The sequence below is a fragment of the Solanum lycopersicum genome, chromosome 12, assembly GCF_036512215.1.
Source record: "Solanum lycopersicum chromosome 12, SLM_r2.1".
Lineage (NCBI taxonomy): Eukaryota > Viridiplantae > Streptophyta > Magnoliopsida > Solanales > Solanaceae > Solanum > Solanum lycopersicum.
In genome coordinates this window covers 13,456,363-13,483,833 of record NC_090811.1, presented here as the reverse complement: position 1 = coordinate 13,483,833, position 27,471 = coordinate 13,456,363, and the positions used below count along the sequence as shown (strand labels likewise).

Genomic DNA, 27,471 nt, shown 5'->3' with positions numbered 1-27,471 from the left:
CTCTCACCCTAAGTTGGTGGCAGACCGACCAGATGTCAATTTTTTTTGAAGTTACTAGCCCATTGGATTTGACCAAATAAGTTACTGATTATCAAAAAGTGATAATTATTCTTAAAGGTCACTTTTTTCAATTGGCGATAGTCAATGCACATTCTAAGAGACCCATCTTTATTTTTAACAAATAACACCGGAGCACCCAATAGAGAGATACTCAATCGGATAAAGACCTTATATAAGGAATCTTTCTATTGTTTTTTTAACTCTTTCAACTCGGCCAGAGCCTTTCTATAAGGAGAAATGGAGGTAGGTTGTGTATCCGGCAAAAGGTCAATGCCAAAATCTATTTCCCACTGGGGAGGAATGCTGGGCAAGTCATCAAGAAAGACACCAGAAATTCATTCACCACGAGGACCGACTCTAGAGAAGGGGATTCAGACTAACATCTATCCTCCTATTAGAGATCATTTTCCTATCTTTAAGATAAGAAACAAATTGACCTCTAGGGATTGAATTTCCCACTTCAACTCTAAAATAGGCTCATTTGGAAATTGGAATTTGACCACCTGAGTCCTACAATCTACAAAGGCATAATACGCATGCAACCAATCCATACCCAAAATCACATCAAATTCTAACATGTCTAACGCTACCAAATCTACCAAAGTGACTTTATATATATACACATATACACATCAATATTAAAACTTGTAACATATTGATCACTATGTTTGGGGAGCTCTCTTCATCTTCTCAAAATCGAAGAGGATAAAAGCGGTTTTGCTTTTGGGTATTCGAGTCAAAACCACTTAGAAGGGCTTGTTTGGATTCTCTCCCCTTGTGTGTAAGTGTTGGGAAATTTAAAATTGATGACCACTTTTTCCATATCCATAACACACATCAGTGTCAGCTAATCACTTGCCATTATGATTTTTTCCATATTTTGTATAAGTTGGCTTAATCTTATAAGAACTACCACTATAACCCTCCTTGAGGTTTAGGTTTAAGCACCCTATCCTTGTTTACCATTGGGTAAGCACTAGAATAACCTATCTTGGGAAGCCTGTGTTTGAACCTTTGTCGCCCTTGTCCATCTAACCTAGCATTGGAGAAGTTTGCATCACCGGTTCTAGACCTCTTTATCTCCCTATTAGTTTTCTTGATATTTTTCTTTTCAATTTGTTCTACATGGACCATAAGACTTGAAACATTCATTTTGTGATAATCATTTTCGAATAACATTCATTGAATACCAAGTCGGACACAATCATCACAAATTTATTCATTCTAGCCCTCGAGTCTGCCACCATGGTTAGAGCATACGTGGATAGTTGAGTGAACTTTAGGGTTTACTCGTTCACACTCATACCCCTTTGTCTAAGGTTTATAAACTCATGCATTTTTCATTCCCTCAACTAGAGGGGAAAGAACCTATCAAGAAACTCCAATTTAAATTATCCCAATCTTATTGGTCCCGCTCCAACGGATTTCTCACCCTTCCACTGATCATTCCAAACTTGAAACACCCTTTAATTGGTAGGCATCCGGCTCCTCCTTCTTCTTTGAAGACACCTCTATAGCATGAAGCACTTTGGAAACCTCATCGATATATCTTTGGGGATCCTCCTCCACTTTTGATCCAAGAAACTCGGGAGGATTCATTCTTGTAAAATCCCTTAATCTAGAAATCATGGATTTCCCATTAGGTTTCATATAGGGCCCAACATATCTATTAGCTTGAGTCTTCATAACTTGATCTTGAGTTGTCACGGTTTGAGATTGAGCCATCATGGCTTGATTTAACGTTTGGATAGTAGATCTAAACTCCTTAGAGTCACATTTTAGCAACGGGAACAACCAGAGCTTGATTGACTTGAGTCACATCTTCTATAATTTCAACATTCACCCTTCGTGTATTAATTTCCTGAAGGACTTCTATATAGTTAAAATCTTAGGCATGACACAAGAATAATGAAAGAGGTGACATTTCCTAAACATCTTATAGCCTCTTTCACATAAATATGGTGTGATTCACACTCATGAACAAGACTCTACTATATGTAGCTTATAAGACATTGTCTTAGAATCATTTAAACATTTTGTTCTTATTACCAAGTTTGTCGTGACCCAAGGGTACCCTTAAATGTAACATGACACATAATACCCTTAAAGAAACTATACAAGCCACTTAGCATATCATAACATAAAGCATTATAACAATAAGAGTAAAAACATATTTAAGTCCAAAAATTTCATTAAGGCAAAGATGAAGTCTAGACTTGTCTCAATAATCCATCTAATACAATCAAATTTTCAAATAGGGCCACAGCTCAAACAACATAAATTCGAACACCTAGTACTATAACAAAAGGAACTACAAAAAGAAGTCAAATGACATGTCTCATCCTTGAATCATGAGGGATGACCACAAGCAAGGAGAAAAGTCGAATCAAAGCTTCTATCAAAGGAAAATTACCTCAAACACCGGACTTCACACTTTGTAAAAAAATGTAGAAGAAATTTGGGTTAGTACAAAATGCGCTAAGTATATAGTCATGCATAAAATACTTCAAAACATGCTAAAAAGGAAAATTTATTTAAATGCATGAAATTTGTAAGTTAAAACATTATTTAGAGGATAATATAGGATCATAAGTCATAAACATGTGAATTACATAAATTCTAACATCATAAGAGAAACATACATTTTGTACCCTCAAAACATAATTGTGCAATGCTTGAACAATGCCTCATAATCCTACCCAAGCTAAGTAATTTTATTGAGTAATCATCATTTGTAATTCATGTTCATGTTCATGTTCAATTCTTGTCATGGTGGGAATCATCCTTAAACGAGATAGACCATGTGAGCTTACCATCGAAACCGGTGTCATGCTCTGCACTAAAAAGGAGGGTCCTACTTTCCTAAGGTAGAAACTAGCATGTATTAACTTTTAGGTGGATCCACTAGCTAAATAACCTATGGGGGCACATAGTAATGTGATATGGATATTGTTACTAGAAACCCCAATCTTACCTAACGGGTGATCCATCTCATGAGATTACCTTTAGAAACCCGACCTTACTTAACAATAGAGCTTCTTATCATATTCAATATCCACTCGGTGCTAAGAATTATTTCCCACAATTTCATTTTTAGTCTTGTATTATGTTCATATGCATGGAAGAGTGTCTTGACATTCCATACAACACCAATTCATATCATAGCTCATAGATTGAATAGGTGAGAATAACCTTTCAACCTTAGAATCATTATATTGTGAGAAAACCTTTCACATCAAGTCAACTATGTGTTCATGAGAATGGTCTTTCAATTGATACAATAATTAGGTTATAACCATGTTCATAAAGTATACATAAGAAATCCACAATTTTGGCATAATTCTCATGTATTACCCCTCTTGGTTTAAGGAACACATTTAACCAACCACATCTAGGGTTACTAAATTAAGCATTGATAATAACATGATTCAAATAACTAAATTAATATCATAGTATTCATCTTACTAGATTTAACCCATATCACAAAGTCATAAATTAGAGAGATGGGGTTTTCATGGATCCATAGGAGATTTTATCATAAAACAACAATACAATCATAATAAGATAATTAAATCATTAAAAATGTTTTTAGAAATAATCCATGACTTGGAGCAAAAACCTAGCTTTTAGGGAACTTTCTACTTTGAAATTGAGAGTTTGAGGACTCCATGGGTGAAAGTTATTCATGAATCAAAGACTAACATACCTTATATGAAGAAATCAAACTAATTCATCTGAAAAAGGCCTCTACTTCAATCCCTAGTTTGATCTTCTTCATCTTGCTTGGGGTTCTAGAGAGAAGATTTTGAGGAAATTTTGCTTTGATTTGGATTCTTAGGATTTTTATGAAGTGAATGGGTTAGTTAATGACTTAAAAGTCCTTATATAGTCCATTAAAACAATATTAAACGACCTACATTAAACTAACTTAATTAGGAATTTATGTAATAAACCTTACCTTGGTCGAACCTTGGGCAAATTGTAGGCACAACCCACGACCTAGGACCCACGGTCCGTGAATGGATCTATGAGGCATCCATCAGGTCCGTAGGTTGTGGTTTGCAGCTTCCCTTTTGGGTTCTTGACCCACGAGCCTCCCCCACGAGGTGTGGATGGACCTACGCCCTATAGGTCCCATCCGTGGTTCCTAACTTGGGGCAACTTTGGTAGTTTTTGTGGCTAGGATTTAGGGTCCTCCTCAAGGATTTGTGGTTGGTCCTTGGGGAGTCGTACCTTTTCACTTAACCCCTAAACCCATCTTTCTATATACATGAAGCCATTTTATGATTCTCCCCCAGACATCAAACTCTCGCATAAGGCTCTAATTTCACCTACTAGTTTTTCAGGTGTTACATTTCTTTTGTAAAGATCTTGCCTTTTTTGATTTACCGTAGTATAGAGAGGTTTGATTATGAGAGTTTTTGCATTATTTGAGACAAGGTGTATAGGGGTGAAGTTGAGGAAGATAAAACACTTGATTCAGATAAAGTTTTGAGGATTGAGTATATAGGATCTGTGTCCCCAAATTTAGTAAGTTTGTCAGATTGATCTTGGAGGAGTCTCATTTCTCCAAATACTATATTCATTTTGGAGCGGACAAAATGTACCACAATTTTCATAAGTATTTTTGGTGGTGTAGTATGAAGATGGACATTGTTGATCTTGTAGTGAGGCGCTAGACTTGCCAACATATCAGGTGTGAGCATCAGTGATTTAATGGTGTGCCTTTGAGGATGCCCACTTCTACATGGAATTGGGAGTGTATCACCATGGACTTCATAATAGGTTTGCCTACCACTATGGGTAGTTATGACTGGATTTGGGTGGTAATTGATAGTTCTAGTTACGTTACACGAGGTACCTATTTCTAGTTTTTCTGATTGAGATTCTCTCTTTACTTATAACTTTGAGAGGGCCTTACAACATGGTTTGGTTACTCAATAATACATTAGTACCAATTTTCACCCTCGAAAGATGAACACTCTAGGAATAAAATAGATATTAGAGGAAATGAATCAGTATATGTGATTGAGTTTCGAGCTCATTGGGATCAATTTTTGCCCTAAGTGGAATTTTCTTACAACAATAATTATCATTCTATCATTCAAATGTCTTTATTGGAGGTGTTGTATGGTAGGACATGTAGCTCTCTGATTAAATGGTTTAGTGTCATCGAGATAGATTTATTGGGTACAAACTTTCTTAGATATGTTATAGAGTAGGTTGTTGAAATCCATAGTTGACATAAGAGTTATGCAGATAGGTGGGTTTGAGCATTGGAATTTTGGGTGACCATGTTTATCTCAAGCTATCACCTATGAAGGATGTGATGAGGTTTGGGAAGAAGGGAAAGCTTAGACATAGATTCATTGGCCCCTTTTATGTTTTAGGATGCATAGGAGAGGTGGCCCTTAGCCTTGCCACCTAACCTGTTAGTTCCACATCGAGTTTTTCATGTTTCTGTGCTTCAAAAATAAGTACCAAATAAGTCACAGTCATTCGAGGAGGAGCCTATAAACATCTTGGATATGTTGGTTCAAAATTTAAGGATATAGAAGATAGATATAGTTGAGGTGTAGTGGAGGTACTATTCGGTAGGAGAGGTGACTAGCGAGATAAAGTCCAACATGTGTGCCAGATATCCTCAACTTTTTTAAGCTTTATGTACTTTCTTTTACTTTATGCTCGAGGATGAAACTACTTTAAGTGTTGATAATATAATGACCGTAGCGGCCATTTTTGAAAATTTTCAAAAAAAATACCATTTTACTTGTCTTGATAGTTGCCCCTAGTCATGCTTGATCAGCTTACTAAGTTTTTTATAAGTGTAATTGAAAAGTGGTGAGTTTTTTATGTTTTTGAGGTGGAGATTTAAAGATAATGAAATTGGTTTTTGGTAATAACAGAAGTTTTAAGTCTTGGAATGGGATTTTGTTGGTTTCATAAGATCTATAGTACAAAATTTGGTATACGAGTGTCGTCGTTTTTTGTATCTAAGTTGGTTAGTGGATTGAACCCTTAAGTTGAATCTATAAGGTATATTTAAACTATGAGTTGACTTTGGTCAATATTCAGACGCTTAGATCGGATTTCCAAATATTCCATTAGATTTAGGGGATGGTTATAGGCCTAGGTGAGGTCATGCTTGAATATTCAAAAGTTATGAGGGCTATTTGATATTTTTATTGTAAATGTCACGTCCGGAGACTACCCCCTTGAAGTAACATGGGACCTAGAATCATGAGTGACCCCAAGCTAACCCTGAATCTTGCGTTTCATAAACATACTAGAAAATAGCTAAGTAAAATGAACTAATGCAGAAACTAAATCAATAAATATATGATGTGGGGATAAAAACCAAATAGTTTGAATATAAAGATACTAAGAGTTTAGTGATAACTTAAACAACAACTTAATAATTCGCGCTGGATCTACTACTATGTTTGAAAGCCTTTAACTGAGTTGAGTTGTTGGGACATGCCTCCAAGATAACTCTAACAAAACTGAAAAGTAAATATAAAGGCTAGAATGAAAGCATGTATATTGTCCTCGAAATATGAGGACTCACCACTAAGGACACTACATGCGGACCAAGAATCGATAAAGCATGATTTGGATGCGAGTACCTGAACCTACATCATGAAAGGATGTAGAACAGAGCATGCATCAATACTTGGAATGTATTAAACATGTAGTTATAGATACGAAGATGCACAACATATATAAGTTTAACAAAGTATAATTGAGCAAGAATGTAAATACCGAAAAATAATATCAATCATGAAAATAACATGTTAACTGAATGTTGATGTTTATAATGAAAATTTAGTCAAATACACTGAGAGTTTGAATGTGGGAGCTACTATTAACCGACATAAAGCCACGTGAGCTAAACGTGGAGTCCGATGTATAGACCTCATCTAGAGGACTCAATATACCTTGCAAGAAGTATAAAGGCATGATTGGTGTGATCACTAAATCTGATGCCCAAAAGAGGGGACTTATAATTCTAAGAGGGCATGTAGTTCTAGGACTATGAGTGTGTGTGGAACCCTAGTGCAAGTCGGTGATAAGTTTACTCCAAATTGAATATGTATATGACTTAAACGTGATGGAAAATACTGAATAGCTCAACATACTGACATGCTAATTGAGAAGGAAACATTTATATACTGATAATGTGACATTCAAAATCTAAAGCATGACTATTTGTTTAACTGACCTTACAAGTGTTTTTTATGAACTAAGAGAATTTATACAAACTAGGGTTCTAACTTTCATATAGGAAAATAAGCAAACTTTCCAAGAAAATATATTATTTCGATCAAAGATACTATAAAAACTAAATCACAACGAAACTCCAAGATTTAAGAAACCCTAGGTCTTAAACAAGGTATCGAGAATCAAAAAACTGACTGAATTCTAGGGACCTAGTGGATGAAAGGAACCCACTAGTGAAATTTAACATATGTGATGACAAAATCTACGGAAAAATCCTTCGATTTCAGGGTTGAAACTTGAAGAAAATGTTTGCTCTTGAGGGACTGGTCAACTTTCCACTTCTTTTTTGCTCCAAATATGGATGATTTTTTGGAGAATAAGGGTTATGGGTAAGTCTGACTAAGTAATTTGGCTTAGAATAGGTAAAATGACATAGTTTAGGCATTAAACAATGTATTTTAGATTCCCAATGCATATGGGAAAAGACCCAAACAGACCTGACTTAAAAGCCGACGAGGGCCGACCAAGATCCACAAACGGACCATCAAAGGGACCACGTCCTGACAAGTGTGTCGTGGTTCATGGGTCAGTGTCTACTGGTTGTGGCACTCACATCTACAGTCAAAATCATAGATTGTGAGGGTCATCGTTGTTCTTCACTTGGGTTATGGGGTCTAGTAGCTTAGAATGATAGACCATCCACGGTCCATCATCAAGACCACTGCCCTGGATGGACTGTGGTCCGTCACGCTTGGCTGGGTGTGAACCACGATAAGGTCAATAAATCGTGGATCCTTTCACGGTCCATGAACCCTTCCTTTGTTCACCAAAATTCCTATTGTTCAGGTCTGATATGTCTAAGGTGTTACAGTAAAACTAGTTTATTGCGACTTTCATGGGTTTTGGATCAAAGAAGCCTCAAATATCCATGTTTCAATACTTATGTAGAGACCAAAATGTCGAGTCTAGTTGGTTGCATATATGGTTTCTAATTTCTATAATCATGGTTATGAAAAATCTTGGTGTCTATTTGCTTATTTTCTTAAGTCTTTTGATTTGCTGGTGTTGTGTTCTCATGCATGTTAAGTTGTTCATCGCGATCATGAGGTTGATCCTCGTGATCACGAAGCTCTTCATTTGTTGTGCATTGGGATTTCACAAATTGTTATCATGATTGAGTGGCATTATTTTTCCTAATCATCGTAATCATGTGGCTTGTTTCATGATCACAATGGTCAATTAAATGAGTTGACCAATGTTACTTATCTTGATCGCGAGGCTTTGGTTCACAATTGCAATAAGCAATTTTTTACATGAACAATGTTTATTTCCCAAAAGTCGGGTTTCAACTCTATTTGAACATTTTTGAACATTTATAGCTCAATTGAGTTGATTTCAAAGTTATTTTTTGAGATTCTTTGATTGGGTGACAATTATTAACTCTCCATCTCTATTACCCACTAATTATTTCATGATTTTATGGTTAACCATTGTTTTTTATTCTTAACTTTAAAGCTTTTTATAAGAACTTAAGGTTTATGAAAATGGTGGCATGTGATTTGTTTTAACTCATTTTTATATTATGGTTCTCACTATTGAGTTCCAAAACTTTTGGGTAACGTGAATCGATACAAATTTCTAAATTTAACCCTAATTATCATAAAAGGGTGTTTGGGCCAATTTGGCCTCGATTTTCATAATCATTGATATGGGTTTTTTTTGTTTTTGAATTCTCATTGTGATTTCATGTTTGGTTAGATTGTGTTGAATTGAAGACCTATCAGTGACAAAAGGTTCAAGTATCGGGTTGATTGTTTGTGTGATTGAGGAAAATGGACCTTTTGACTCCTTGTTAAGTGTATTGAGCTTTGTATGTCATTGCGCAATTGGAACTAATGGGAATTGGTGAAGGGTTCATATGTCTTATGTATTACCAAATGATGAACGATTCTTATGATGATATCTTGGGGTAAAAGAAGAATCTTGTTGGTTTGTGATACAAATTATACCATGGATATTTGTATGATTATTTTAATTCACTTTGTTGAAGTTCCTTGGTTAACTAAGATTTGTTTTTAATGTTGGAGTATCATCCTTACATTGAGCATTTGTACATTCCAATTTGCATTTGTTCTAAGGCACTATTATGATAAGTATTATGTGATTTTATAATATATATATATATATATATATATATATATATATATATATATATATATATATATAGGGAACTAAAGAGGATGTACCATTTTGTGGGTCGTGTTGCACGTCGTGATTAGTATTATGATTTAAGGGACATGTCCCACACCATGACCAATTCTCTTATATTGAGGGTCGTGTGGCACACCATTATGGATGCATGGATAGATATGCCCCCCATGGGTCTCAGTCTAAGTTACAATGGGTGTTCACTATTAAGAATGACATGCATAATCCTATATGACATTGCACTTCATTTGATTATTATCAGTTACAATCGATGATATGTTATTGTGGTTATGGTATTGCGAAAGTATGTGGTGATATGACTTTAAGTGTTAAGGTTTTATGTGTGATGTTTCATATGTGCTTTATTCCTAAAGAGTGAGAATTGTTAGGTTGAGCTGATTGACTCTTGCACGTTTTACTTGTTGAGGTTGGATGGTGTGGTTTGAGTAATAGTATTCAATATCGATTTACTTAGTGTTATTTAGGTTTTGTTGATGGGTACAATTATTTGTTGGTACTCATTCCCTTTCTTCTTCTCTTGTGTAGGTTACGAGCTTGGATCATCATAATTACTCCTTCTCTTATTCTAATTCTGAGCTTATCGTTGGGAGTTTCTGAGGTAGTTGTTTGTCATTCTGGTAGACACCTCTTACTCTATTATTAGGTTCTTTTTTTGTTTTAGAAACAAAGACATTCATACTTGAATTTCTTTTGAAATTTGTTGTAATATATTAGAAGTTTGTACACATGACACCAGGTTTTAGGGGTTTATTGAGTTATGTTATGTCTTTCCGCATTATCAAAGTTAAAGTATTCCTCTATTATTCGTTTGTTAGGTTTTAGGTAGACTTATTTTAGTGGGATAAGGCAGGTCCGTCACACTCATTTTTTGGGTCATTCCAATACGGACTCCACTGGTCCAAACATGTTAAGGACTGAATTTTGATCCCAGCTCTCGATACGGAGAAGAAGCGCAGTTGGGTTCCTTCTTCTCCGAGCATCCTTTAGCCTTACTTATGACTTGTATGCATAGCTATAAACTTCAGTCTCTCCTTCATTTCATTTCTTCCCATTTTAGTACTTTTTCCACGCACTTTCCATCCTACATACACATTATCATATTTGTTAGCAAAATAACATAAACAAGACCGAAACACAACAATCTTAACCAATTTTATTCTCAAATTTCTCACTTATATTAGCTTCACTTGGATTTTAAGCATATAGATATGCCCAGGATCAACAGTTTGTGGTCAGGGTGCATTTATCTTATCCACGGTTTGAGGTATAGGCACATTTATCCTAGCTACAGTTCGAGGTGAGGGTGCATTTCTAGTAGCCATAGTTTTGAATCCGGGAAAACTTCTATGAGTCAGGTTTGAGTCATGACATCTTGATTCTATTGGGTCCTTTTGGGTGTCTTCTTCAAATCCTAATCATCTAATCACAATTTTGAATCGTCCAACGACAATTTAGGCTACTCTTACATCAAATCCACTATCATTTTTCTTCGCCCAATCTAAAACTTGTGGATTTAGATTGAGGTGTGAAAGATTTAGTTATCTTTAACTTTAAAAAATCGAATTTTATTCTTAGAAATAAAGAAATTCCTCCTGATATGAAGCAATTTCTCCTTTATGAACTTTACACGTGGTGTATATAAATTAGCCAGGCTAGTGGGTTATATAAAAGAATAGTTTTAGAAAAAAAACTGCTCTCACAACAATCCAATATTTTTACATAGCAACCATATTATTCTGAAAAGACAATTAATAAAAGGAAAAAAGAAAAAGGTAAGTTAACAATAATTAGGAAATTATTTTAAGTAGAATACTTTTTCCCTAAAGCTCTAAAAGAAGATAAATGGAAAGTAGAAAATTTTACCAAACATCAAATGCACTAAGATTTGAGAATTCTTTCCCAAGTATATGAAGAAGAAAGGAAAAAATCATTTATTACAAATACTAAATTAATAATATTTCAGAGAAAATATATATATATATATATATATATATATTACTTGTAATATATTCACCAAAAATCTTGTCCTAAATGAAGAAATATATACTAAAACTGTTTTAATATTTTTGAAACACAATACATATAAATATTTTTTTTAATCAATAAATGTTAACCTCACATTTTTGTGAGCCTCTTCCAGATAGAATTGTTGCATCCTTTGTAGTTGGAAAAAATTCTAACTTCACATCCCAACATGAAATGGTCATTCTACATTTTTCTGACCAACCTTCTCCTGGAAAATATTTAACCCAACCAAGAATTTTTACATTTACAAACATTGGTAATTTTGAATTCCAACTTCTTGAAATGGCTCCATGAACATATTCATCAGTAGGTATTCCAACAGAAGCAAATGTTGCATCAACAAGTTTTGTATTATTTATTCCTTGGTAGAACCCTGGTAACGTTGTCGCGGAGATAATATTATTTTCGTATAAAATTATGATGACAGAATTCTCATAATAAAAGTCCTTTGTTAATTTCGATTTGTAGCTACGATTGTTAACCATCATGGTAATTTTCCAATTGCCATTAAATTGCATATTTGATACATTTAATAAAGAACATGGAACCTCTAACTTGTCCACCATGAAGTCATGTTCCAAGATCTGGTCATTTCTATGCATGATTGAATCAGCTATCGCGTAGACCATACATGAACCTAACATGAACACAAGGAGAGCCAACATAAATTGATCGAAACCTCTATTATTTCCTCCGACATCTTGATCCATGTTTATTGTCGTTGTTGTGTGTAGGCATGGTTTAAACTCTGTTTCAAGAGGAGTATTAATTTGATCGGTCTCTTGCGTTGCTACGCTAGTGTACCCTCCTTCTTGTTTCGAACTAGTTGTTGTATACATGATTTAATAATTTCGATTCAAACATGCATGAAAATGCAAATGAAATTAATCAAACTTTCTCAATTATAAAATGCAAATGAAATTCATCTTTCTCAATTATATATATCTAGGTTTCCCCTTGTTCAGAGAAATATGTGGACTCCAATAGAAAACATAGGGATGTGAAGGGGTGGATAAAAATTAATTAGCACAAATAAAGGTATATGTCGAATTTCTAGTCAATACACAATTCTTTTAATATATACGCACAGGGCAGCTCAACATATTTCTAGGCCTAAAGCAAAATTTTTATTAAAGGCCTAAAATCTAAATAAATACTATTTGTATTTATTTATTTTTCTAAATTTCTAGATATAAATTACTACTTAATATCTTTTATATAAATGAATTTTTTTAAATATTTTTTTAGATAATATTTTAAAGTAAGATTTTATCAATTTAATACTGAAAAACATCTTTTTATTGAGACAATTATTTTATGAATTATTAACATAATTCTATAAGTAATAAGTTAATAAACTTTAAAGATAAGAGTTAGAATCATAGAATCGAATTCAAAAAGTTGATAACTTGACATACCTACTTTAATATGAAAATTAACAATGAAATAAAAAAATTGAAATTCACTCTGTTCAATACTTTTCGACCAATAATTTATATTTTTGAGAGTGTATTACTACTCCTCTAATTATAAAAGATTTGAAGAAATAGAATGCAAAAGGAATTTAAAAGGATAAATAATGTGAGTGTTAACTATTGTAAAAATTTAAGGCCCCCATAAAATTGGGAGCCTAAGGCCAATGCCTTAGATTAGCGGGCCCTGTATATACGTACTTGTGAACATAAAATAAGTTTTCTAGAGTTATTTGAGGTCAATTAAAATAAAATTTCACACTTTTTTTTTGTAGTTAGTTCACCTTAATGGTGTCGATGGCACGATACAAACCCGTGGCTTGATACCCTTACAATCTTGTGTGGGAGATCAATACTTAACATCCTAACTCATGCAACATTTGAGAAATCTAGTCTGCAGGATAATAAGCACTACAAAATAATATTATTTCAAAAGAAATCTTATAAATAACAGAGGTCTAAACTATTACATATCGCATAATCTCAAAGCATCATACTAAATCAACTAACGAAAAAATTTCTAAGTAGCAAATGAATAAATGTAGTCTCAATGTCTCTCAAATCAGACATCAAAATAAGAAATATCAGCGGCAGCCAGGACAGAGGTAGCTCTCTCTTAGATTTGGATGTAACTCAGCTAAATGTGGGGTCTTGTAGACACCCTTATATATTCCCTCAAGAGAAAGTACAAGAGTAGCATCAGTGAATCTGAATTTGAGTCACTCATCATTTGAATAGTAAATGTGTTCTGAGTATCTACATATATCAGTATGCTAGACTCTCAAAATAAACCTTAGGATAACACAATAAGTATTAAATCATCACAAGTTCATATTTCGTAACAATAACTTAATGGAGAGTTCAACATTTTACATGCTTATTCATACAAGAAATTACTTAATCCAATCATATGCATACAATGTAACTCATATTACATATCAACTAAGCAAAGTCTAATTCCAAGTAAATCGTAACCTATCTCAATTGAAGAACTGGAAGCGAACAAGCCAAACAGTCAGAGCCTTCTTTTTTTCTCAATGCTTCCGAATGCTCAAAGTCTAAGACAATAAAATATTGTGACACTTTAATAACCTGTCTCCTATAGCAAAATCTTCAAGTGTTCAAATCACCTAATTCTATCAGTTTAGAAGGTCTAACCAATTATTTAAAGGATATTTTCAAACCATAGGTTTCTATGATCATACAAATCACATATATGGAGTTTCAACCTCATTAACTTCTTTGTAACAGTTCATATATCAAGGGAACCCATTTTTATGGGGTGCTTTGGTTCTTTAATATACATGACAATTAAAGATTAGGTTCGAACTTCTACGTTAGAAGACAAACTGAACGAACTAGGATCAAAAATCATGCATAATTAGCATATATCGCTTGTTGTTCTGTCAATTTAATAACCCTAGGTTCAACCCGTAAAGTCTCATGAAGAACGTATCTTTGATTTTGGGAAGAAATTATGGATGGAAAAGATGAAATGGAAGTACTGACCTCAAGAGAGAAAAGTCTTATTTCATGGAAAAGTCGCATCTCGATTCTTTGGTCGAGTGTTTTATGTTATGACTAAGTATTGGCGAGAACAAACTTAAAATGTGGTTCTATGGTCGCTATATTTTATGCTATAGCAAAAAATTTCTTTGTTATGGAAAATCCTTCTTTCATATAGCAATCTCGTTATAGCAAAGAAGGTCTTCGTTATAGGGGAATACTAGAAGATTTTTTAACTTCACTTTATTTTTCAATTGCTACAAACTTTTAACCTGAGAGGGCCTATTAAAAGGGTACAATGGTTCTAAATAATTGTAATGATGGGACAGGCCGTTAAATCAAATACCAATTGAATATGATTCATCCTAGAACATCATAAGGAAAGGAATGTAAGGATAGAAGGAATACCTAATTCCATAAAAAGTTGGGAATGTTTGTTATGCATTTGAGGTTTAGTCTCCCAAGTGGCCTCCTCTATGGGATGATCATCCACTAGACTTTCCCAGATGAAATCACTGTGGATCTCAACTTTCACTCGATCTTGAATAGACACAGGCTTCCACTCATAAGACAAACTCTCAACAAACAACATGAAGTTCCACTGAATGAGATATTATCCATCCTTGCAGAACTTCTTTAGCATGAACAAATGAAACAGTGGGCGAATAACTGAAAAACCTGAAGGCAAAACCAACTCATAGGCTACCTAATCCACTCATCACACAATATCCTGATATATCACATTTCAATTTCGGATACATTACACAACTTCCCAATGTATTGCGTCTCAATTCATCACAACGTTTGGATATATCGCGTCTCAATTTTGAATACATCACACAACATCTCTATATATTACGTCTCAAATTTCGAATACATCACACGATGTCATGATACATCTTGCACGCCTCGATACATCACGTAAATTAATTTATCCAACTGATATGTCCCGTAAAGTGATGTATCCAAAAATAGGCGATAGTAAAGATTTTTGTAAAATTTTCAAACAATAGGGAATTTCAAGGAATATGGTAAATAAGTTGTGTATTTAGATTATTTTTTTATAAACTAATAATATTTTTTCGATTCAGTTTATCGGTCGGTTCGATTTCTACCTACCCTTATTAACATAGCCCGAGTTTAGCCTATTTTATTTTCATTTTTCTTTTATAGAAAAGTCCATATTTAAAATGAAAATAAAAATTCGGGCTTTATCATTTTAAAGTGTTTTTGGCCAAAATCATCCTTCAACTACATCAAAAAACTTAAAGTACATCCTTAAAGTATAATTCTTAGCAGAAACATTTTTCAAGTATTTAAAAGTGAACAATTTTTATCCTTCTACTTGTATTTATCATAAAACTAAGATCCCACAAAAATCAAGTCATCTCTTCGTCATTATTATTCTTAGCTACATCAAATATACTATCGTGAACTTTTTCGATAATTGAATTTATCATTATGCAAAATCTTTCAAATTGACAGTTTTTTTTCATTTATTTTTCATGTAATTTTGATATTGAAAAAATTATAAGTCAAAATATGTTTTTTCTCAATTGAATATGCTGGAAGCAACATTTGTTGGAGGCACTCAATGCGAGACATAATCAATATACTGATCACTTCAACATCAGATGACCCGAAATTATTGATCTATATACAATTTGGATATGCAAAATGTAAAGTTAATTAAGCTTCATCTTCTTTCTGTTACTAAATGAGAAAAAGAGCAGATGATGTATCCTCACACCTTCCAAACATTTTTTTTGTTTCAGTAAACATTAGTGCGTAACATTTTTAATATTTATTTCAGAAACTTCTTATAGCATGTAATAAAATTATGCATGACAACTTTTGTTGATAATCGCGTGAACTGCTCATATTTTTGTAGGATTTATTAATTTTTTGACAATATGCAATAAAAAATGAAAATGTTCATTTTTATATATTTAAATGATATTTTATATTAAAAATGATACTTTAAAATATAACTTAAATTTGAGATATAGTTGAGTGGATGTTTTTAGCCGGAAAAGAAAAAAAAAAAAAACTCTCTTGACAAAGGATATGTGTTCTTCTTCCCTTTATTGGCGCAAAAATAAAAAGCCCTAGCTCTCATACAGCACAAGAAGATGCACGAAGCGAGAGGAAGAAGATAAACATAGCTAATCAGTTTCTGCAACTTAATAGCTCGCATCGAAGGTTTGCCCTTCTGATCTATTTCTTCATTTCTTCAAACCCTAAATTTTCAGATTTCTTGCCTTTTTCTTTAAATTTTACATTTCTTAGTTTTTATGGATTTGGTTATGGATTTGTTTCTTCAAACGATTTCTTTTTTGGGTTCCGAGAGTTTCCTAGTAGATGGGTTTGTTGGCAGTTTGAAATTGTGAATTCGATTTTATATTGGGTTCAGGTTAAATACTATGGACTTAGATGGAAAAAATACGTCTCAAGAGAATATTGATTCAAAGGGGGCTTTCCGTAAGCTCTCCAATGATGCTGTTAACAGGAAATACAGGCGTCGGACTCCTGTTGGTGGATCATCCTCGTCTGATGGTTAGTTCTTTAATTGACACAAAATACCTGCTTTTTGCGTTTGTCATTAATAATTTTACTTTGTGTATGTGTGCCTACTTTTGGAAGCTGAAAGTGGAAGTTCTAGGCTTGACTTGATATTTTAAGGCAATCTTGTAGATTTGTTAACACCCAGTTGCTTCTTTTTTCTGAATTTGTGAGATACTTGCATGTGCACGCACATTTTTTGAAGTACAAATTTACAATGGTTATAGCAAAAGCTTCCCTGTTTGCGTTTGCTGGTCTTTAACTTGAATAGAGTAGGAGGTTGCAATAGTGAAAATAAGGCATGTGACCTAGTACAATAGGTAAAGATGACATGATGGTATAAAAATTTATATATTATATCAAATATATATCCAACTGTATTGGAATGAAATGGACATGAATAGTGAGGACAATTTACCGGACCTCATCTAATTGGGATTGAGGCGTAGTTGATTATTGGATAAACGTTCTATCGAAATTAATGTTCATGATTGAATTGTCTAGGAGTATTGCAGTTCCTATATAAAAGCCAGAATGTGCACTCTAATAGCTTCTTACTTTTTCACCTTGGATCAGGATGAGTACATATTACGCTCCTTCTTTGTCCCATTTCTCTCCAACATCAAAATAATAATTCTATTTTCAAAACTCTGGAAATTCTGTATTTTTGGGTACAAAAATAATGATACACTTGTCTAACCCATTTCTCTCCAACATCAAAATAATAATTCTATTTTCAAAACTCTGGAAATTCTGTATTTTTGGGTACAAAAATAATGATACACTTGTCTAAATAATAATCTAGTAAGCCTTTATCTTCGTCTTGCAATTGCTTCATAATTAACATATTGTAAGTCCTTACTAGCCAAGAGGTGTTTTTTCCCAGTCAAGTAAACTGGACACCTTTCAGGATATGGCATTCTAAGAGCTAATAATGTAACTGAGAAGAAAAAATATTATTTGGGTTGTTTGCGTTCACTGAAGGTGACTAGGATTAGTTTAATTTTTTGGTTTCTGATTTGTGCCAATTTAGACTTCTCTATTTATTATTTACTAGTTTCTACGAATGCGAGATGTATGTTAACAATCGTACATAGATATTTAGTTGATCTACATTTCACGATGGTCAATCCTTCATATGAAGGAAGAACAATTTGAATTTAGCATAATATATTGAGGATAAACTTGTGACTTCAATTGTCATTTGGTGTTATATTTTAAATATTGAGGTGGATTTTAAGCAAAAATATAGAGAATATTAAACCCAACCCTTTTAAACCAAAAACCTCATATCTGTTCTATTGTGCCAGTGTAAAATCCACACATACTTAAATGCCCAAAAAAGTTCCAAGTTACAGCTTATACATGTACTTAACTTTTCCTTGTCGTTGCTAAGAAAAGATCAACTAGGGTCCGAAATTAGGTCACAAAACCAGCAGAGAAAATGGGCAAATGGTCCTTAATGTATGAGGGTCAAAGTATCTGGTCATTTATATATACCACTCAGGGAGAAATAGTCCATTATGTATACAAACTGTTAAGACTTATGGTCCAAATCCCCAACATTTTCACTTTAAATATCTGTTAAATCTAAACCGCAAACCATCCGTGTGACCTTTCATAAAAACCCACCATATAACACCGACTATATTGTCGGTTAAAACATTCATCTCAGACAATATCTTTTGTGGAAATATTTTATGTCATACCAGAACACCCTCGAAGTAATTTGCTTCTCCAGTTCCAAATTAATAAATTTAATCCCTGTAATAAGGCTATCTTTTAGTGCTTCATAGACACAATCTAGTTATCATTTTTGAATCTGCCTTTGTGAATTTGATTATCATCTATTAAAGTTTTCAATAGAGCTTTGTGCTGATGATAAAGATCTCGGTAAAGCTTGACATGTGATGTTTGCTTCTTAACTATCCCATCTTCGGTGAATGTAGGGAGCCCTGCCCGCAAGAGGAGCTCTAGTCCTATCCCATCAAGGAAGGATGATTGGCGACACAAGGATGATTATATAGATAGGGGTTCCAGTAGAAACCGACAAGATCGAAGTGGTGAATCTCAAAGGCAGTCTGATCGACAATCTTCTAGGAGTTCCCGCAATTACCATAAGCAAAATGATTATACCAGATATGGCAGGCATACTGATGATGATGATAAAGGATATTCAAAGCTAAGCTCTCATTCTCATCATGATTCAAGAGTGGACAATTATGGCAATAACTCCAGGCGTGATAATGATCATAGATCAAGACACTCCCCACGTGACACTGACAAACACTACCGAGATAGGTACGGGGATTCAGCACATAGAAGCAAGAATCAGGAGAGAGAAGCTTCATCGTTCAAAGATAAAGATTTATCATTTGACAGAGTAGGATCAGGTAGACGTTATAATAGCTCTAGCATTGACGATAATAGATCCAGGGAGAGTGACAGGTATAAGGAGTATAGAGACAGTCGAGATGAGAAAGGGAACCGTTCGAGCGATCACAAGAGTGATCGTTCACCTGCTTATGAGGAGTCTAGAAGCAACAGAAATGAGTCAAATTCAAGAAAAGAACCACAGGTTGATGCTATGGAGTTGGATGGTAAGAAATACACCAAAGAGGAAAGGAAGAACTATGAGGACCGAGAGAAGATATTTGCAGACAGAAATGTTGCTTCTAGTAAAGGGCGTGTGTCGTCTCCATCTAAGAAGTCAAAATTTTCAGGCATGGATGAGAGTTCTGCGCAGGGAAAAGATGGTATTAACCACCTTTTTCTTCTTCCTTGACTACTATTATTATGTTTTTAGTTGCACTGTCTTTATTTTTCATCCTTGAATCCAGCAAATGCAGCTGATGGAAAATTCTCTTCGAATTCAAAACAAGGTCAAGATCTAAACGGTGAGTTGTCTTTGGAGCAGGGCGTGAAAGACTCTGATATAGATGCTGCAAAGATTGCTGCAATGAAGGCTGCTGAATTAGGTAAATAATCTTCTTTTATTTTCTTTTTCTTTTTCCCGGAAAAAAATATTTTGTAGGAGAAGTTCTAGGAAATAAATTTGGGATTAAGTTATGTTTGGATTATAATTTGATGAAAAATTCTGGAAACATGTGTGAGTTCTTTTAGAAACCTACCTTTAGATTGTTTGGTTTTCAGGCAGCACTTTGGTGTGGTTTCTGGAAGTCAAAATTGTTCTCTGACCACAGCACTGATTTCGTTTTGGATAAGTTCTTGAAATTGTTCTCTGACCACAGCACTGATTTCGTTTTGGATAAATTCTTAAAATGTTCCTTGCATTTAATGGGACATCAGAATATTTTGTTTCTGGAAGTCAATACCTCCTATTTGACTTCTGCTCTTGTTTTATTTCCATCAACTGAAACTAGGTTATAAGCTTTTTACAGAAACCTGAAACACACTGGACCTATATTAGCTTGTTTTTTTCTCCAAACACCAATCTTTACTATATGTTCAAAATACCATCATCTCTCAAATCATAGAACTTTAAATTGTTTTACTAGTACTTCAACATGGCTTGGAGCATCAACACCCTAAGCACCTCCCCCCCTTTCCCCTCTTTAGATACTCATTTACTTTTATATTGATGGCTCTAGCTTAATTTTAAGGTTTCTAAAGAATAACAACATTGTGATGTTACTTTTTATATCTTTTGAGTTCTTTTTTGCATGGAAAAATTTGATATTATTTATTTGGGGGTGATAAATGCAATGTTTCTTAATCCAAAAGGCAATCTCTTAAGCTTATCTCCTGCCACACCGACAACAATAACATACCAAATGTGATCCCACAATGAGGTTTGTGGAGGGTAGGTTCTATGCTGACATTACTCTACCTTGTGTGTAAATAGAGAGGTGGTTTCTGATAGACCCTTGGCTAAGAAGTGTTCCAAAAATAGTTTGACTAATGCAAGAGTAAAAGTTATGGTGAAAATATTGTAGAAAAGAGAAGTAACGACAACTAAAATAGTAAAGATAACCTTGAGTAAAAGAAACAACATTAGTAGTACAATTTGAAAAATAAGAAGGCATTGATAAGTAGAAGAGGGAGAAGACCATGTGCTGTAAGCTAGAACTATGCTCTCCCGGTCGAAGGAGAGAAATTGCCTCATTACCTACTAAACCTTTACCTTAAACATCGACCTCCATGCTTTCCTATCTAGGGTGATGTCTTCCATGAGCTGAAGATGTGCTTTGACATGCCTAATCACCTCTACTTCTCCTTAGACCTATCATTGTTAGCCTCTTGCATCTTCATGTCGGGACATCTATGATCCTTCTCTCTCTATATGCCTACTTCCCACATCTTGTCCACTATAGAGGCTACTTCCACCTTAATCCGTATATCTTCATTGCTAACTTATCTCTCCCAGTGTACGCACACATCCATCTAAGCATCCTCATCTTTACTATATGCATCTTCTGAATGTGTGAATTCTTGACTAGCCAACACTCTACCTTATACAACATAGATGGTCTAACAATCACTCTATAGAACTTGCCTTTTTTAGTCTCGGTGGCACATTTTTATCACATAGTGCATCTGATGCAAGCTTCTGTTTCATCCACTTTGCTCTAATACAACATGTGACATATCTTCTTGTTACCTTAGATTATTGACCTAAGATACTTGAAGCTGTCTCAAGATGACGTGCGGATCAATACTCATTTCCTCATTCGCCTCATGAAATGTGTCACAAAAACTTGCACTCTAAGGTGTCGTTTAATTTGTAACAAGTTATGCCGGGATTAATTATCCTTGGATAAGTTATTTCACCATTTATATGAGATAACTTATTCCATCACTAAGGTATAAAAGGTGGGATAAATCCCAGATTGCCTAATAGCTCCAACCAAACATAGGATTAAATAGTGCTGCATTTTATCCCTTGGATTATTGTACCTTATACCTCACAAAAAATGACTTCTAAGTATTGTCTAAGTCTCACTCAACCCGAAACCCTTAGACTGTAGTGTCTGTCTCCAAACCTCCCATGTATCGTTCACTCTGTTGTTTGTCTCGTCAATAATACTATGTCATTTGCAAATAATATACAACATGGTACCTTGACCTCCCGTTGAATATGTCATGACAATTCATCCGTCACCAAGGCAAATGAATATAAACGGGCTAAGAGTTGATCCTTGGTGCATCCCCTATCTTGTCTTGAAAATTGTTCTAGTCTTCTCCTGCTGCTCTCACTCAAGTTTTACTTCCATTGTATATGTCCTTGATTGCTATTGCATGTCATATGTACACTTTTAGACTCCAAGCATCCTCCTAAAACCTCCCTAGGAACTTTCTTGTATGTCGTTTTAGATCAATCAACATCATATGTAAGTCTCTCTTCCTATCCCTTCACTTTATCCCTATATTGCTCCAAATCTCCTTAGAAGATGAATGGCTTCCGCGCCGGCTTGAATCTGAATTGGTTGTTTGTACCTAGACCACTTAAAAACTACCTCCGAGCACCAGATTGGTTTCAAAGAACCATGATGTGTTTGAGAATTATTTCTAAATCTTCAGCTTCAAAAAAAGATATGTTTGAGAATTAACTACCACGAGGTGAGACTCACATAAATTGCTGATGACAAGAAAGTGCTCGTATTCGAGTTTTGGGACCCAAAAGACATTAGTGTTTATTGGGTCAAGTGACACCAATAAACCCACAAGGGAATGGATAATTAACCTCGGAGTTACAAGTTCTTATGAGGGAGAGTTGAGCTAAAACATTAATGAGTGGCAAATGCTACACAAATAGGGTGTGACGCCCTATTGTTAGTCATGAAAGACACCTTATCTCCTGCTACCAGAATGTAAATAAATGAACAAGTTAGGCCTGAATCCAAAGCCAGTTTGGTCAGTTATACTAGTCTTGCAAATCGATTTTGCTTCAATAGTGCCAATTCAATTTCATTACTCCGTAATTTATCTTTTATGACAAAAGTAGGAGTCTTTATAAGTTAGGCTTAGAGTCTGGTAGCACCATGTCTGTCGTAGTATTTTGACATCTGTTACCATCTCGTCTACTGTGTTTCAGTTATCACATTATTTCGATGTTGTTAGTGGTCTTTTTGTGCATGCTCTTCATCCTTATAATTGACATGTTTTCTTCACTGCGATATTTCAATATTCATAACAACTTTGATTTGTCGCACTTGCGCCAAGGGTCTTTCCGAAATCTTCTCTCTATGTTCAAGAGGTAGGGCTTAGCTCTGTGTATACTCCACCCTCCCCACTCCCCAGACCCCACTTGTGAGATTACACTGGGTATGTTGTTGTAGTGGAAGTATATCAATAGTGTGTAAATGTTAGTTCCAATTAGCTTGTATCTCTTGTATGAATCCCGTGTCTCATGTGTTCTGTTCTTCTCTAAATGTTGATGGATTTCTAGAGATTGCAGGAGGTGATTTCTCTCCATGTGATTTACATTTACCTCTGTGTGTAATTTTTCCCCTTCTAGGTGTGTTATTTACACACTGATTGCACATTCACTTAACCTCCCCTTTTCTACGATACTCATTTTATGGATATGAACGAAAGCTAGCATTTGCTCCTACAAAATATTATTGTTTGTGCAACTGTTCTATAAAACTTGCCTTTAATTTTGGTAGGTATCTCTTCTCTATCTCAATGATCTTGTTTTTGTTCTATATGTTACATCATCATCTATCATGTCATTCCCCTAGAGTTTTCTGCATTTAGGATTGGAATCCCTGCTAATTTCTTCACTTTAAAGACTGTTTGGCCTAGTTTTTGAGATTTCGGAAGTGGTTATTTTAAAAAATGCTTATTATAGGGATCTGAATTGTTTGAACAAGTTTTTAGGTAAAAAAGCTTTTGTATCTACTGTGGGTAAAAAAGCTTTCTAACATCTAACATATATACCACTTGTTTTGTCCACTTGTTAGACTTTAGAGGCATGGATGATATATTGTTCATTACAAATATTGATGAGGGAGTATCGGTGTCCTTATATTGTTAGTCAAAGCATAAGTACGAAGAGACAGTTCTTTCGCTTATAAGATCTGTTTGCATGTGTATTATTACACGATGAGTTTCTGAGATGTCATGGAAGGGTGACCTAAGGCAAAGTTGACTTCCGTGATTATCTTCCACCAAGCAAAGCCCCCTCAATAGACTTGTTAGTGCCGTATATGGAAACTAATATCAAGATCATAATATGCAAAAGAAAGATCCAATGAGTCTCCTTTATAATTACAAGAACACCAAATATGGCACCAGGGGTAGAGCACCAGTACAGAGACTTGAATGTTGGCTGAAACTTTGACAACTATAATCACCATATATATGCTTTATAAATCTTAACTTAGAAGTCAAGACATGACATGACATGACATAAATAAGCTGGAAAAACATGATGCAACTTGGAAGCCAAATTAATCCATATTTACATGAGCTTACTTATATCATGACTCCAAGCAATTTGTTCGGCTTCATTGCAAGGCCGTGGCTCTTGGAGAGAATACACGCTTATCTTTAAAGTGAGTGTGCAGATTGCGGGAGGGTATGGATGGACCGTGCCTGCTGACTACTGTGGGTATTGTAGGCTAACAAGTGCTTGGCACAAGCTAATAATGGGGCGACATAGATACCAGCCAAGTTTTCACTTGGCACGGCCATGACCACTTGGTCGTCCAGTGCGCTAAGCGCTTGGAGGCTTGCAAGGCACCATGCGGCATAGATAGGAAGCAGCATCTGTACAATAAGATATTATGTATAGTATTTATTTATGTTTCTTTAGTGGTCTATACTGATGGTTGTTTGACTATATGTGCTTTATTCAGGAACTATTACAAAGTTCTTATGCTTGCAATTATATTTCTCAGTAATTCGTTAGGCTATTAGGCTATAAGGCTATTCATATTATCTTATTGATTTAACCTTTGCAACATAACAGTTAATAGAAACCTTATTGGAACGGGTATCATGACTACTGACCAAAAGAAGAAGCTGCTGTGGGGAAACAAGAAAACCACCACTAATTCTGAAGAGGTAATTTTGCTCTACCTATGTGTCCTCTTCTCTTTGTGTTCCTGCTGGTGTGGGAACTTATTCCCATATTATCACTCTGCATGTCAACCTGCTGCACCTTCTTCACCTCTCCATAAAACTTCGTATCACCTTTGTCAGCTTATGGGGGCAACAATATGAAATAAGTTACAGCTTGTGTATAATCTCGATGAAATAAGTTACGGCTTGTGTATAATCTCGATAAATTAGTTCCATTTCAAGGGGATACATCTCTTAAAAGTGTTATTTGATCCATTTTGCTGACAGGCTGTAGCAACTCGATTTTGGCTGTTGCATCAACAAATGCTTTTTTTTTGCTTGTTATATATATCTCTTTATCAAATATTCAATGTTATTCACTCTCTTGCTCTTTATATGGTCAATTGATGGTCGATTATGTAGTCCACTCATCGATGGGATACATCACTATTTGGTGATCGCGATCGACAAGAAAAGTTCAACAAACTCATGGTAATTTCCGTTCCCTTTTATTTACTTAAGATTGTCAAAAGTAATAGCTGCCATCAGTGTTGAGTCCTATTAACGTCATCTCAGTAAAGTTTTCCTCGTATGTACTAACACACTTTTAGAGTCTGAGGTTGCCTTGGTGCCTATGGCCAATTGTAGGGTGTGAAAGGCGACGTGCCAACGGAGAACAAACCTGTCATCCACGATGCAGAGAGGCAAAAGGAACTTCAAATGGACTTAGAGAAGCAATACACTGCTGGACTTCGCCGAAGAGACGGTCGTACAGTTGGACTAGGTCTCTAAGGACTTGCCTTGAACATCTTTGTATTTTAATGACTCTTTTGGTCGTGGTGTTGTGTTGTTTGCAATTATGGAGCTGCATGTATTGTGTCGACTTAAACAATGTATCCTGAAATTTACGTTATCTCTTGATCAAAGATTGTATTTTTTAAATCTATGTTATGGACTCAATCTACTGCTCAGTTCCACCTCAAGTAGTTCTATCTATAATAATTTAGTGTTGCATACTGCATGCAACACCATAACAGATCTTTGCTAATCTGTTGGATACTGCATGCAAAGATTAATGGTATACTAATGTTTTTTGTTATACATCGAGTTATAGTAAAACTGTGTAAATGAAAGAAAAGCAGATAGACTTGTTGGGTGATTGATAGTATCTTATTCCATAGCTTTCTTTTACTTGTAAATCTGATATTTTAATATGTGGATACAAGCGTGTGATATTGCTGTATGAAAGTTTTGGAAAATGCGTCCAATAACTGTACATTTTGCCAATGCTTGGCTACCAGCGCAACCGTAGTAGTTCAATGCCAGACAAATGACCAATGTACCTCGAATCTGAAGAACGAAAAGGATGCAACAGCAGCAGTGATGATTTTCAACCCATTGGGAGATGTGATGGAGCCAGCCCAGGTGGGAAAGGGGAAGAGCTTACAGGATCAACCACCAACTCAGCACATTCTAATGAGTTTCATCATTTGGATTGCGAGGGAAGCCAATAGCACCAAGTTTATGTGACAATGTGATGCTATGTCAAAGTTCACAAGCTTGCCATGGTTGTGCTACTTGAAACAAAAATGACTGATCATAAACATCTCATTGAGGAGCTGAAATTCAATACTCATATCCAGTCTGCTGCTAATGGCATCTCTAGTGGCATTGTAATCGTGAGGAAGGACATTGTAAAGCTGGATAGCCTATTATCACTCCTCAAGGAGTCCGCGTTATGGTGGAGGTAATTCCAAACTAAAAACCTTGGCTTTTCCCAGCTACTTATGCCAGCCATGACATGAATACTAGAATTGACCTTTGGGATGAGTTGTGCCAAATTGCCCAAAATCACAAGAGTAAATGGATCATTGGTGGTAACTTCAACGAAGTCTTGCAAGTCAATAATGTTAGAACAACTCAGTTTAGAAATTGTCTTAATTAGTGCGGGATGGTGGACCTAGGTTATAAAGGTTGTGAATACACCTGAACCAACAAGAGATATAGAAGGCCTCATCTTAGAGAGACTTGAAAGACACATGGCCAATATCCCTTAGATAAATCTATATCCTGAGGTTCTTGCACTACAACAAAAGAGACTTTTAAGTGGCATTTAATTTTCCTTTTAGCGGCAATATTTATTGCCACAAAAACTTTTAGCAACATTTAATTTATTGCCATTGCATCCAATGTCGCTAAAGCCTTTAGCGGTATTTATTTAAAGTGTCGGTAAAGACCTATAATATTGCCGATAAAAGTAATTATTTTTAGCAGCAATAACTATTGCCAGTAAAGCTTCCACATTTATAAATTATAATTACCAATAAATGAGACCTATTTTAGTTGAAATTATTATAAAGATTATAAT

The 27,471-nt window shown here is 34.9% G+C and overlaps 1 protein-coding gene across 2 annotated transcripts; it reads left to right on the top strand.

Annotated features, from left to right (window-relative positions):
* Nucleotides 1-16,487: 16,487 nt before the first annotated feature.
* LOC101247793 (uncharacterized) lies at nt 16,488-26,086 on the top strand. Of its 2 annotated transcripts, none has more exons than XM_004251962.5 (7): nt 16,488-16,715; nt 16,927-17,069; nt 19,025-19,831; nt 19,916-20,053; nt 25,012-25,106; nt 25,527-25,595; nt 25,752-26,086. In XM_004251962.5, the coding sequence occupies exons 2-7, from the start codon at nt 16,937-16,939 to the stop codon at nt 25,893-25,895; spliced, it is 1,386 nt and encodes a 461-aa protein (XP_004252010.1). In that variant the 5' UTR covers nt 16,488-16,715; nt 16,927-16,936; the 3' UTR covers nt 25,896-26,086. The 2 variants fall into 2 exon arrangements, with proteins under 2 accessions (XP_004252010.1, XP_004252009.1); XM_004251961.5 differs by having other exon boundaries at nt 25,715-26,086.
* Nucleotides 26,087-27,471: the final 1,385 nt, after the last annotated feature.